The sequence below is a fragment of the Phascolarctos cinereus genome, unplaced genomic scaffold, assembly GCF_003287225.1.
Source record: "Phascolarctos cinereus isolate Bilbo 61053 unplaced genomic scaffold, phaCin_HiC Scaffold_726;HRSCAF=1367, whole genome shotgun sequence".
Taxonomy (NCBI): domain Eukaryota; kingdom Metazoa; phylum Chordata; class Mammalia; order Diprotodontia; family Phascolarctidae; genus Phascolarctos; species Phascolarctos cinereus.
The window spans coordinates 225,588,139-225,603,429 of NW_027556098.1; the positions used below are offsets into that span (position 1 = coordinate 225,588,139).

Sequence of the window (15,291 nt, forward strand, 5' to 3'; positions counted from 1 at the left end):
ATATCTTCCAAGATGACTAGCAGCACTGAATGGTATTCTTTTCCTATTACTTTTTATAGTGAATGAAGATAAATTACATGTTTTTCGTAGCTGTAATTATGAGTAAATAATGGAAAATGTCCTTGAATTAGATAATGGATTTTTGATTTGCTCACCTGTAAATGAAATTTATAATGCTAACAGCCTATTGAACTAAAGACTGATTTGTCTTGTTTTGTTTTTGTTTTTGGCAATTAGGGTTAAGTGACTTGCCCAGGGTCACACAGCTAATAAATGTCAAGTGTTTGATCTGAGACCAGATTTGAACTCAGGTCCTCTTGACTTCAAAGCCAGTGCTCTATCCACTGCACCACCTAGCTGCCCCTAAAGACTGATTTGACAGAACTTCTCTGATTAGGTGTGATGTGTTCTGCAGAATTTTTGGTTAAAATTTCTCAGTCAACAAAGTGCATATCCAAACGCTAACGTGTAAGATTCAGGACCATTTCCCCTCAAATCTAGTCCACAACTATATCCACTAGACATCATTTTGCCTCTTAGGTGCAACATGTACACAAACAAGTAAGGAACTCAAAAATTGAGGGAGAGAACATAAAAATGTGTGATATTGGTGATGGCAGAGAACAACAATTAGGGAGTGCTTCTTGGAGGAAATAGCATTGAAATGAACACAGAATTATATAGATAGATGAAACATATATAAGTTCTTACTATGCTTCAGGCAGGGATACAAATACAAGAAAGAAAGACAGGTCCTGCCTTCTAAGAGCTTACATCATAATGGGAGAAAATGACATATAAAGGGGGAGTGGCAATACAGTATGTGCTAGCTTGGTATGCAAATGAACTAGAAGTGTGGATGATGTGAGGATCTGGGCAAGAGAAGACCAAAGTTGGCTTGGCTGAACCCAGGATAGTTCCAGCGGCCGAGTCCAAGATTCCAGTGGGGAAGAGGTGGAGATGGCCCCAGTAGGTCATGACATGGACAGGACCTGGAAGTGCAGCATAAGTCTGATTCTGAAAGGCAGAAATGAGGATGGGATTACGTTCCAGGCATGTGGGACAGCTTGTACAAATGCAAGGAAGCAGAAATTAGTCTCAAGTTTGAGGAACTGCTAGTATTCCAATTAGCCTGGAATACAGAGTTCGTTTAAAAAATGGATTGGAACCAGATTATATAGAACCTTAAATGCAAACCTGAGAAATTCACATTTTATTCTATAGAAAACTGGAAATAATTGAAGTGGTTTCAGCAGGGTTGGGTAGTAAACTAGACAGAATTTTTATAAAATGATATTTGAAAATCCTGCCAGTCTGGCATTGTTCCAAATTGCTTTCCAGAATGACTGGACCAATTCCCAGCTCCACCAGCAGAGCGTTAATATGCCTGTTTTCCCATAGTTCCTCCAATATTTGTCATTTTCCTTTTTTTTCTTAACTTTACCAATCTGCTGGGAGTGATAATTTGCATCTCTAGTTATTAGAGATTTGGAGCATTTTTTTTCCATATGGCTATTGATAGATTGGATTTCTTCCCTTGGGCTCTGACTATTCATATCCTTTCAACATTTATTAATTTTGGAATTATAAAATTGAATCAATTCTTTATATATCTTGTAAATGAGACTCTCTGGTTGGTGTGTTTCTCTTTTGGACGAGGCCCGAGGTAGACCTACCACATACCTTTTCTTACTTAGCTGATAGATTCTTCATTGTGATAGGTTCAAAATGAGGTTCTAATCTATCCGGTGCTTTAGCCTTTGAATATAGAAACTGCATATATATGTATATATGTATGCATAAATATGTAAACATAAATATAAATATATATGCAGTTTTTTCATTCAAAGGCCAAAGTGCATACGTGTGTGTGTGTGTGTGTGTGTGTGTGTGTGTGTGTGTGTATGCATATGTATGTGAGTGTGTGTACATTTCAGAAGTTCAGATTCCTGTTGTGTCTAATTCAACTCCTGCTCCAGTAACCTAGGTTTGAAATAGGCCTGTGCTACTTCATATCCACTGGATGTCACTGTAGTTCCCTGGATGCACATTCATGCTCGCTCTTAGTGGTATACAAGGAAGAACTTCAATCTCAAAGAAGTCATCTGGAACTTAATGAGATCCATATTTGCCTCCCTTTAGTTTTGTTTCCTAATTGAAGCTACAGTGTGAAACAGAGGCAATTAGCCTGAGTTATCAAGCACGTATATTCAGACTGCTCAGGAGTCACTTCAGGAGGAATTCATTGTAACATAGGGACACTGTGAACTTCTTAGCTTAGTGCTTTTAACAGCTAAAATTAATTACTGGGTGCTTTTCCTGTAATAGTTTTTGTTTGGGTAGTTGTCTGTGCACCACCTCTTTAAGACAGAAACTCACAGAGATGATAAAAACACAGGCCTGCAGTCTTCTTCTATTGAAATTATGTTAATTTTTATATTATGTATTTATATTAAGTTCATATATATACAAATAGTGTAGAATTTTATCTTGTGTTTCTTGAAATGGTTTTGTAGCCTTTCTGTAATGCCCATGTTTCTGACTGCATGATCATTGGCAGCAACAAAAATAATACTTAAATACCTACTTATTCGTGGAACTGTGCTTATATACAAAGACAGTTATGTACACCTGGTCCTTTTCTCCTAGCTTATATCCTCTTAAAAATATCATTACAGATATATAATCCAAAAAATTTCAGACAAAAGATGAGAAAATATTAATTTGGTACTTGAATGGAGGGGAGAGGAAGTATTTATCATGGCAAATATAAATAAGTTTGTATCAAAGATAGTATTTAATTGAGGGTGCCAGGGAATAAAGCCTATCCAGACTAGATAGCAGTCAGCTATTAACAGCCAAGAAAGAAATGGTTCAAGGAGGAGGTGGGATTTATAGCAAACTTTTTTAAGGCTCTGGTGCTGTGAAATGGCTTCCAGTGCCTAAGTTGAGAGAAGGTTGTAGACAATTTGCTGAAGAATAAACTACAATTTTTTATACGTAGCAATTCCCAGCATCAAGATTTCTCTATCACAGCAGATATTCAGCTAAATTCAGTGGCAGTTTTCCTGGTGAGATTGCTTCTATTAGAAAGTACTGTTGGGTTAAGAATCCCTTCAGAAATAGAGCCCTCTTTTGTCCATGGCTTCTCTCGTTTTTGTTTTGTTTGGTAGGTGGCTGTTCATTTTTATCTGAAAACGAGATTGAAAAAAAATTTATGTAGTTTCCCCCTAACATATGGGAGTACAAGGACTATTTGTCTCCTGGAGTTTCCTGTAACAAAGGTGTAAGAAGAATTGTTTTCTGGGGGAATTAGAGGTAAAAAGCCACTTTTGTTTCTTCTCTTATCAAGTAAGGAGAAGAGTGGGGACTCAGATTTCTATTTCAGCTCCATGCTGTACTTTCAGTAGATTCAGTGAAGAAACCCAGGCAGAAGGTCACAGGTGAGCACTTTCTATTCCTGGAGGATTGAGGTTTAAAAAAAAGACTTTGAAGCTAAATCAACAGCTTCAGAAGGAACAGGTTTTTGTTTTTAAAGAAAAACTCTGTTCAGAAATTAAATAAAAAACAGAATTACATATAGTTACTTCCATTTGATAGTATTTCCTTCTGTTGCCACAAAACTACAGTAGTTTGTGAAACATCAAAATAAATTTGTTAGTGCTCTAGAAATAAAACAGAAACTTTTCAAATTTTTATACTATTGTTAAATTAGAGATGTCTATAGAAGACAAAGACAAATGTGTTTCTCTTTCTCTCTATATATGTATACATATATATATATAACAAATATAGTTTTGCTTTCAGTGTATATTAAAAAAATAGGTGTTTTTCTTTTTTTGCAAGTGCTTAACATTTTTAGGGTAGCTTTGTATCTGTGAAGTTATCAGAATATATTTCAAAACATATCAAATATTAAATTTCTATATTGTATTTAAACCTGAGATAAGGGAATATTTTAAAATAAGAAATCACAGAATAATGATAAATTTAAATGAAGTATTCTTATGTTCATTTTTTCAGTGATTGATTAAGATATTTATTTTGAACTGTGATAATCTAAAACAATATATTTTATGGATACTTTTTGTCTTTACGTCATATTCATTTCACACCTTAGCTCTCTTTAGATTGAACCATATCTTGTGACAAAAACAATTTAACAGAAACATCTAACTCCTTTCTGATGATGCATATAACATTGTTTTCTAATAATTCTCTACTTGTGTGCCATGAAGGAGGAAGTATGTTTTAATATCTCATATGGAGGACCCTTTTCATTGGTTTTCCAGTACTCAAAGTTCAACTTGTTTTTAGTGATCTTTTCATCAGTCTTGTTTTAATCAAACAAATTTCTTGTTCTTTTGGTTCTACTTATTTAGTTCTGCGTCAGCTTATACAAATTTTCCACATTTCTCTCAATTCCTCACATCTGCACTATAATTATGGATCTTACTGTAATTTAGTGTTGAAATAAATAGGTGTGGAATTGTGATCTTTAATTTGTGATCTTACATAGGAAATATTTTCCACTTTTGTTTTTCAATTTTAAAAGTATTTTTCAACCTTCTTTATCTGATTAAAATTTACTTGAAGTTTCAGTAGGAACTAAGGAGGAAAAAATGAAAAAAAGGGAGAAGGTTTCAGAGTTCTAGGTAGCTCTGACTGTTTCCTTTTACCGACCCTCAAGATTAGGCCTAGGTAAAAATGAGAAGCAGGCAGATTTTGCTCACCTTTGCCCTTTGTCTCTTTTTTCAGGACTCTTCTACATTCTCTGACTCCCTGTGTCTTCACGTTCTCTCTATCACTACCCTAGTCAGAGCCAGCTTTCAATCAGTTGTCAGTAATAAATAATAATAATGGTAATAATTTAATTTACAATAAAGTGTAAATGACTATATATGTATGTGTGTGTTTACATACATACACATACATATATAGTGAAGGTAAATTGAAATGTTTACCTAGCCTGTTAAATGTTCCATACAATCTGTGGTTGCTGTTGCTTCTTATATCACCGGAAGCCAGCCTGTACTTTCCTGTACCATATATATTTCACGAACTCAGATTCCCATGAAACATAACAAAAAGGCAGAATGCTTGCTTTCTTTTAGACATGCTGTCTGATCACATATAGTACTGATGCTGATTACCAAGAGTGGCACCTAATGGACATTCAGATAGTGTTTTAAGGCTTACAGAGCGCCTTACAAGCATTGACTGATTTGATCCTTCCAACAGTCTGGGAAGTTAGGGACTTCAAGGTCTTTTTTACAGATGAAGACACTGAGGCTTTTAGAGATTATATTGTTTGCCCAAGATCTAGTAAATGACAGAGTTTAAAGATATGTCACAAGATTTCAAATAAGTTCAGACGGAGTCATCTCATTTTTCACTTTAACCCACAGCAATATTTTATCTGGTATTATTGATAAACTATTCTAGAAAGTGAAAATTTCTAGAATAACTAAAGCTTACTGATGAGTTTCCAAACCATGTTTTACAGATATGTTTTTGAAATATATTCTATAACAGTTTGTTTATTTGCAGAATGCTGAATGTAATTGAAATTTGCCTTGGTGAATCAGAGTCATTACGAATATTTTTTTGGGGGAGGAGTTAGTGGTCTGGACTATGATAGAATGAGACCCTGGGAAGCTTTTACTTCAGGATTAATTGACCAGTATGGTAATTCAGGTATATCGGGCCCTCCCTTTTAGCTACTTTTTCAGTGTGGGAAGATGGAAAGTTAGAAGATCTGTGTAGGAACACTAGCTTTGTGCTTCCTATAAAGCTGCCGTATAAAACCATGGACAAAGTAATCCAACCTTTCTGAGCTAAAGTTTTCTCATCTGAAAAATGGCAATATGAATATTTATATTAGCTATCTATGTCATAGGGTTGTTTTGGGGAAAATGTTCTGTAAACCTCAAAGCATTTTATAATTGTGAGTAGTTATTATTCTCAGTGTGCTTTGTTTTGGAAGTCTTTTTATGAGATCATAAGAGTTAGATTTGGAAAAGGACATTAGAGAGACCATCTAATTCAAACATCTCATTTTTCAGATGAGGAAAACTGAGGCCCATGAAGTAGCCTGTGTGAGATCATGCACTCAGTAAGTAGTAGAATTAGGATTCAGGTTAGGGCTTCTGACTTCAAATTTAACACTGGTTTTTATGGGTTCAACTATGTATTTCTTATGCATTACCTTTTCTTTCTCATATAAATAATATGCATGCATGATATATGTATATATACATAATATATACTATATGTATATACATATATACATATATACATACTTACAGACACACACACTAGAATATAAGTGCTAACTTCTGTTCACTAAGAAGGCCTCGTGGAATTTTGGGCCCTTTGTGGTAATTATAGATCATGGATTTAGAGCTGAAAGGGTCCACAGAAGTTGAGTCCAACATCCTCATTTTGTAGATGACAAAATCGAAGAGAAATTATCAATTGCCCAGGGTCACACAGCTAGAAAGTGTCTTAGGCAGAATTTGATGTTGTGATGTTGAAATCACTGATATAGGTTGAATTTGTGAAATGTGAGCCTTAGAGACTTGTTTGGACCCCAGGAACTATGTATCTAGAATTGAGTAGTCATTAATACATGTATCTTGTTAGGTAGCATATAGATTTCTTGAACAAAAGTTTTTCCAGCCGCTGATTGCCAATGGCTCTAGAAACATGGGTTCACTTTTTTCTGGGTAACTTAAGTTCTTTAAGTAGCTGTATAAATATGACTAAGCATGTAATTTCTATAAAGGTTTTAGGAAATGAGAAATTAATTTAGAGCAAGATTCTAGACATTTTGGGATGCCTGATGCTTTTCTATATTTTCTCTCATAAATTGTTATTTTTCTTATTTAGAGGTTCTAGTTTAGTTTTCCCATACTATTCATGATAAGGCATGCCCTTGATTAATTTTCTCTGCCCACATATTGTTATATTTTCTTGAGGCTTGAAGGTTCAGAGGTGAGTGTGAAGTCTGTTAACGTGTCAAAGTCTTTTAACTAAACAAGCTGCCAACTCAGCCTTCTTTCTCTGTGGGATTGTTATTTTTCCTGAAGTTCACTCTACAATTAAACATTTACCTTTGTAACCTCCACGTTACACACAGCTTTATTATGCAACCATCCAGTCATCTAACACCTTCCTTTTCTACCATATGAGTATATTTGAATCATAGTGAGAGCTGCTTACCATTTAGCTGAAATTGTCAGACAAACTTCCTGACAGCCAGTTTTTTATTATTTTCTTTTAATTAACTTAAAAATGTGGCTGAAACTCTTGCGAAGTTTTAAAATTAACTTGAATATAGTATATAAACTATGATTATAAAATAATGAGTGATTTTATAAGTGGCACATAAAAGTCATTCTTTTCTTTATGAACAGCTAAATAGTTGTTTTCCCATAGCATTGATGGGTATAATCTTTCATGCTTATAAAACTGTAAAAATCAGTCCATTTCTCTTCTTTCAGATCCAAAATGACCCCTATAAATTTACATCTACCTTACCACACCTGGCAAAAAAGAGATTAATTCTGACCTACCCTATCAGTCCATGTAAAGTTTCCTTTTGTATGTTTTTGGCCTCTGAAGGGTTCATGAATTAGGTTGGATAAACTTTAAATCATTGCCGTTTGACCTGAGTTCTTTCTTTATTTACTATTGCCATATACTTTACTAATTCTCTTGATCAAATCTAAAATCTAGTTGTAAAATTTTCGTCTCTGATACAGTAAAGGGTTAGATGTCTGCTAATCTGGCAGTCTTTGTTCCATTTTCTTTTCTTACTTTCACATACCACTTCCTGCTTCATATTAGATTTGTTGCAGATAATTTTTATCTTAGGACTACTTGAAAATTGTTCTGATTATCAGTAATATTACCTGAACATTTCAGGCAATAATCACTTTGAAATCTACGATATCTCCCCTTCTTCCCCCATTGAGTTTTACTTTATGGATCATTACACTGGCTTTTTTATGTACACAGTAACCAATACTCATTAATGCAAGTTTCTCTGGTGTACCCTTAAGTTTTTTGCATATAGTAATTCTCCTTTTGAAATATATTGTGACATCTACTAAATGTAGATCATTAAAAAAACACTTTTGTTTTATTTCTTCTTTGATTGAATTTGAAATACAGTGAATTATGTAAAATTTACATAAGATTATAGTTTATGTATTTTGGCATCTTGCCTAATTTCAGTTGGAATCCAGATTCCTTCCTTTTTCTGTTTCTATACTCTCTCATACCCTTGCCAGTTTTCTTGCCAATTGTTTGTGGAGTTTTTCCCTTTAGAATTAATAAAACATTTGTTGAACAGGTATGAAGTTCTATGTCACTATGAAATTGTCTTTGCTTTCAAGTTTACAATCTACCTGGGATATGAGACATTCAAATATAGTAATTGTAATGAGTGATATAAGGTGGCATATAAGTAACAAATGACTAAACAATATAAGTGCTATTGGAGTTTGGGAACATGATTGATCATTTCTAGCTGGATGGAATGACCAGGCATAGCTTTATAGGGGAAATTAGATTTAAGAGTAGTTAGGTTAGGTAGAAAAAGAGAAGAGGAAAATTTTGCAGTCCAGTTGAGGGAGTAGATGGAAAAAACACACATACAGGCCAAAAAGATACGGTTTCTTTATGAATGAGTAAAAATGAATGCATGAATGTTTGTTTGGAGCAGAAAAATGTAAAGGAAGGAAACAGGACTGGAAGAGTTGGTACTATTAGGTTTTGGAGAAGCTTGGATGCCAGAATGAGAAATTTGGATGGGTTCCTCATTTTTGTTGACCTTTTTGGAGCTGACTACTGACTGTTCTTCTGGATGTTTTCTCTTCTCTGGGTTTTTGTGACTTCTACCTCTTGGTTTACCTACCTGTATGACTTTTTTTAGGTCTTCTTTGTTGTACCATAATCCATGTCCTTTCCTCTAACTGAGGTTATACCCCAAGTCTGTCCTTCAACCTCTTTTATTTTTGCACCTGTATCATAATCTCATTAGCTTCCATGTAGTCAATTTTCATTTCTGTACAGATGATTCTTTATTCTCCCTTCTGAGCTCCAGTCTTACATTTCCCCTTGCCTGTCGGGTACTTCAAATGAGATGTGTTTAGGCATCTCAAATTCAACATGTCCAAAAATAGAACTCACTTCCTCACAAATCCCACCTGTCTTCTGAACTTCCTTATTACTGTCCATGAAACTATTATCCTTCCAGTCACCCAGGTTCACAACCTTGGTGTCTTCTTTGATTCCTCTAAAAATTGCAAAATGTTATACTTTTTCCCTCAAAAAAATATTTCATGCAATATGTCCCTTTCTCTTCATGCATACAGCCACCACTGGTTCAGGCTCTTATCACCTCTTGCCTAAACTATTGCAATAACCTTCTAATTAGTCTTCCTGCTCCAATTTCGTCCTCTCTAATCCATCCTCTATTTAGCTTCCAGAGCAAATTTCCTTAAGTGTAGGTCTGACCATGTCACCTCCTCTGCTCAACAAATTCCATTGACTCCCTTTTCCCTTCAACAGTAAATATAAAATCCCAACTGGGGTTCTTCTTGTGCTTCAGACCTTCTTACATTCTGCTCCCCAGCCTGTTTGCCTTTCCTTGCACGTGGCAATCCATCTGTTGTCTCTGCTCTTCCCTTTGCCTGGAAAACTCCTTCCAAACCTCTAACTCTTGAAATTTGTAGCTTCCTTAAGTCTCAGTTCAAGTGCTTCTTACTTGATGGAACCTTTCTTGGTTGCCCCTAGCTTCTAATTCCATCCCCTGTAGCTCCTGTGGTCTTGTTTCTATATGCTGTCTCTCACTAGACTGTAAACTCCTTGAAGGTAGACTTTTTTTTTTGTGCCCAAAGTACTCAGTGCAGTGACTGATACATTGTAAGTGATTGCTGACACAGGTTTTCAGGAAGATTAATCTGATGATGTTGTATAACAGATTAGAGAGTGAGGTGGACAAAGGCAGGGTAATCAAGTATAGCAGTCTGGGTTTGAAGTGATCAAGGTCTAAACTAGCATGGTGAAAGTGGAATGTAAAGGAGAGAAAGAAGATAAGAGATATTTGGAAGGAAGGATTGACGTAGCTGGTTGAGTAGATGTGTCTGTATACGTGGGGTGAAGAAACAACACATCACAGAGATGACTTTCAAGAGTTAGATAGATGATTGAGAAAAAGGTGGTGCCATTGACAGAAGTTGACAGGCCAGAAAGGGAGCTATTTTGTCAGAGAAATAGAGTGAATTTAGTTTCATACATGCTGAGATGGATGTGACAGTGGAACTTGGAACTGAACATGTGTGATAGGACATTAGAGATACAGTATTAGAACTCAGGAAAAAGTGACCTCTGCAGATAGAGAAATGAGAACCATTTGCAGGGAGCTTGGTAGTTGAAGCCATGAAAGGAGACAAAAGTCCTAAGGGAGATTATAGACAGAGAAGAGCAAAGGGTTAAGGACTAAGCCATAGGAGGGAGCATTGGTACTTGGGAAAAGAAGAAGAAGAGTGAATAAAGACAGAATAGACATTGAAAGTTAAAAAGAAAACACTATTACCAGTTTTTGTTCAGTTAAAAACTCATCAGTATGCATGGCTCATTCTTTCAAGAAGTTCTTTTAAATGAATAAGCTCTTAAAGAAGTGAGTACTCTAGGTGAAGAATTCCTTTTGGAATGCCCAAATCCTAGTACTCAGATGCTTTTCAAATATGTTTTGGGAACAACACAGTAGTAGATTAAGGCACCAAAATCTGTTCCCCCCTCCGTTTCTTGTAGTTCTACCAGCAATGCCAATGTTTGATTTACAAGTAGAAATTTCACCTCTTATGTCTGTTTGAAGTGACCTCTTCTTGACCCTGCTAGTGCTTCTTCCCTTTACATCTCACCATTTTTTGTTTTTGTTTTTATTACTCTTTTTTCTCTCTCTTTCTCACCTACTATTCTTCATTTATTTTAACATTAAAATTGTATACTACTATATTTATATTATTATTATATATTTACCTAGATTGAATCTTTTTATTTTACTTAATTTAAAGTACCTGAACAAATATCATTTTGCTCAAATTTTCATTTCTGTCAAGCAACTCATCTCACTGAGTCCGAGGGCCTTTTTAGTTGTGAAAGTGTAGAGTGCAGTAATATCGTAGAGTCTTATGAACCATTTGTTAAAAAATTATGCATCACACTGATTATGAAAGTTCATTATAGTACTCAATGTAATTTTTCTTAGGGTTTAAATTATGTTTCTTGGACTTGGTGCTGTGGATAGAATGCTGGGCCCCGAGTCAGGAAGACCTGAGTTCAGATCTGGTCTTGAACACTTTTTAGTTGTATGACCCTGGGCAAGTCACTTACATTTTGTTTGCTTCAGTTTCTTCAACTGTAAAATGGGTTTGATAATAGCATCTACTTTGTAGAGTTGTTGTGAGAATCAAATAAATTTGTATCTGTAAAGCATTTAGCACAGTACATGACTAATACCGGATGCCTAAAAAAATGCTCATTTCCTTCCCTTCCTCCTTGTTTATTAACCTTGTAAAAGTTATCATCTCTTCATGGTTTGAGTTGTTAAAATACAATACATTTACTTTATTTATAAGAAGCAACATTTTTATTCTGGGATGACAAACAGGTTGACAAAAAGAATTATTTGATTTCCCTATACATTTAGTTATGTTTGTGATCAGATTTATTTTGTAACTGACAGCAGTGAAGTTAAAACATCAGTGACAGCAAAAGGCATGTTAATTTTTATTTCCCGCCTCAATTACATTTTAGGTTGATGTGAAGATTAACATGACTATTTTAGAACTGAATTAAAGTCTTAATGCTGCTATAGTTATAAGGAAGCTAGACTACAGTGAAGGCTATATATGTATTCTTGATCTTTGCAGAGAGAACAATAGAAGACCATGAATTGGTGATCACAGTTCAGTCAAACTGGGGAATGGAGGAAGAAAATAAGCTATACTTTAGAAAAAATTATGCCAAATATGAATTCTTTAAAAACCCAGTGGTAAGTAATATCTACAAGTAATACAAAATACTGCAATGGAAAATAAGCTCTTCGTTTTAAAAGTCTTGTAATGTCATGTTAGAAAGAGAACATTTTAATAAATATGTCCCCAAAATTAATTGTATTATTCCTAAATTATAGACTCCTTAGCCTGAAAGCGAACTAGTGATTTTAGTATGTTTTATGTGTGAAAGTATTTGATTCTTCTTGTATTAAAGACAAGAGACAACTGGCATAATGGATAGCACATGTAGCAAAGAGTCATAAAGCCTATATTTTTGCTTCAGTTCTGCCACTACTTAGCTGTGTGGCCTTGGACAAAACACTTAAATTTTGAGTCTCAGTTTCTTCATCTGGTAAATGGGAAGGGGTTGAAGTGATATTCTGCATTTTAAAATAATTTGCTGGACATTTCCATTGGATATTCTGCTAATGCAAACTCAATGTGGCAAAAATAGAACTCATGAATATAGCAAGAATGAAAAAAAAAATAAAAAGAGAAAGAACCAAGGATACCATTTAGAGTATGGAGTCCAGGGTGAATTTTGCAGTGACCTACATGGACTACGTGACTTTGTTAAGGCAATTCTTATCTATGCTGAAAGCATAGTCTAAACTCCCTCATTGAAAAAGAAGGTAAATGGGTCTTAAAGAATGTGTCTTCAATAGGGAGAATGAAATATTCCTTAAGTAATAGAAAGAATGGCTTCAATATGAAAACAATAAATAAAAAGGTATAGGAAGTGTAACAAGCATTTATTAAGCACCTACTATGTTCTAGGCATTGTGATAAGCACTTCACAAATATTATCTCCTTTGATCCTCATACAACCCTGCAGGGTAAGTGCTATTATTATCACATTTCACAGATGAGGAAACTGGGGCAGATGGAGGTTAAATGACTTTCCGAGGGTCACACAGCTCACAAATTTTGGGGGCTATATTTGAGCTCATGTCTTCCAGACTCTAGGCCCAGTGCTTTGTCCACTGAGCCACCAGCTGCCTGTCTAGGGGAATACTAACCTATGTGAGGTCAGAGAGTGGGGAGATGTGACACAGAGGAGAAAGGGAAGAAGGATCATTGAACACTGGGAGCTAAGGAGCATATATAGTTATGTCTTATCTTGAGGGGAGTCAACTGTACCCTCTCAGGAGAAAGCAGCTCCTCCTTCTCCAAGCAGTGATGGAGTGAATCTGTCGGTGCTGTCAGGTGAGCATTCAGTAAGTACCAGAGGAAGAAATGAGGAATGATGGCTGGTGGCTTCCTGTTGAGGAATAGTAAGGTCTCTATTTGTCTCCCTGCTGATACAGTACAGAAATCTATTATTTGCCAGAGCATGTATCCAGAACATCACAAAAAGTTTCCCAAGACCTTTCAAACCAAATGAATGCCATCTACTTTTTTCTTTCTTTCTTTTTTTTTTGTGCCATTCACTTCTGATAAACTCTGTAGTTATAATCAGTACTACTAAAAAGAGTCTAGAAAGGTTTCTAAGTATTATTAAGTCTTAGGCAAGAAACAGTTTTTTTTAGGGAGCATTGGTGATATTTTCATCCCTGTTGCTTTCACGATCAGGATTTGGGATTGAAAAAGCTAGATAAGATATTATCAAAACATGGATTGTGGACTTCTGAACTTTTGTGCCAAATACATCACTACATAGGGATTCAGTGAACATAACAAAGGCTAGTAAAAATGCATTTGTTTAGAATCTTGGAAATCTAATCAAAAAGGACTTTAAATGGAAGGGAAGAAATTGTCTCTACTAAGCTAAGTATTATAAAAAGTTGCTACAATGTATGAAGAATAGCAGTAGACTTACAGAAATTTACTGTAGAAAAAATGCAAGAAAAAGATTCAGCAACGAGACTGTTAGCCTCAAATTTGTTGTTGTTGTTGAATCATTTCAATCGTGTCTGACTCTTTGTGACTCCATTTGGGGTTTTCTTGGTAAAATTACTGGAGTAGTTTGCCATTTCCTTCTCCAGCTCATTTTACAGATGAGGAAACTGAGGCAAACAGGATTAAGTGACTTGCCCAGGGTCACACAGCTAGCAAATTTCTGAGGTCACATTTGAACTCATGCAGATGAGTCTTCCTGACTCTAGGCCCTGCTTGCTACCCTTGCCTCACATACCTATATACAAATGCACAAAATATGGTAATAAACAAGGAATCCAAGTTCCAGGAATCAGATTTGCTATAACAGATAATATTGAGAATTGATTTATTGAGACTCCAGTGACTCCTGTTTACCTGAAGAGAACTCCTCTCTCTTTTATTTAAAGCTTTTACAAATTGGCTTCAACCTCTTAAAGATAGCTTGGTATAGTGGATAGTGCACTGGATTTCAAGTTTTGGTGACCTGGGTTCAAATTCTGCCTGAGACACTAGCTGTGAACCTGGACAAAGTTACTTGATCTCTCTGTGCTTCATTTTCTTAACCTGTAAAATGAGGGGGTTGTAGTAAACAGCTGTCAAATTGATGATCCTATGACCCTAGCTTTACAGCTTGAATATATGCTGCTTTGTGGTGCAGTCAGGCTGCCTTTTTTTTTTTAAAGCATTCCTTATACATAGGAACTTGGATACAATTTACTATTTTTATTGATATCAACTTTAATATAGGAAAAGGAAATCTATGCCACATAACATAAATTATTTGGCAAATTAGGAATATTCAGTGTATTTTAAATTGATTTATTTCTGGAGCTGTACATATTTTTGCTATAAGTTTTTCATTGTTAGAATTATCCTTTAGGGAATATTCATAGCATATATCATAATTGAGTATTGCCCAAATCCTAAAAAATCCTTTTTTACATTCTATTTTCTTTTATTATATTATTTTAGTCATCCACCAACCATTTTAAGTGGCTACTATATGTAAAACCCTGTGCTAGGCAGTGGGGGAAGTATAAGATAATTAAGATATGGTCCCAACTCCCTTGGAGTTTGGATTCAAGCAGCATGCTAGAATTGGCATTTGGAAAATAATGGGATGATTCTTAATAAAGAAAATAACAGTTGCAGTAAAAATTAAATGGGAGCATAATTTTAGTGGAAAGCATTTCCTTGGTGTGCATCTTTATTAAAAACAAGAAATTAAAAATCACATCTAAAGAGATGTGCCACAGTGATGGTCTTAATGCAAAATGTATGCTTTAGATATGTAGTTTTTTTTATCCCTTAACTAGCTAGTATATTTGATTTTATATAACTA

The 15,291-nt window shown here is 35.1% G+C and overlaps 1 protein-coding gene across 2 annotated transcripts in view; it reads left to right on the plus strand.

Annotated features, from left to right (window-relative positions):
• Positions 1 to 15,291, plus strand: part of GRB14 (growth factor receptor bound protein 14) — a 155,494-nt gene that overhangs the window by 99,594 nt on the left and 40,609 nt on the right. For both annotated transcript variants that reach the window (XM_020991076.2, XM_020991078.2), the window contains one exon: positions 11,946 to 12,067. In XM_020991076.2, the coding sequence (XP_020846735.1) occupies positions 11,946 to 12,067 (122 nt within the window). The remainder of the gene's footprint in view (positions 1 to 11,945; positions 12,068 to 15,291) is intronic.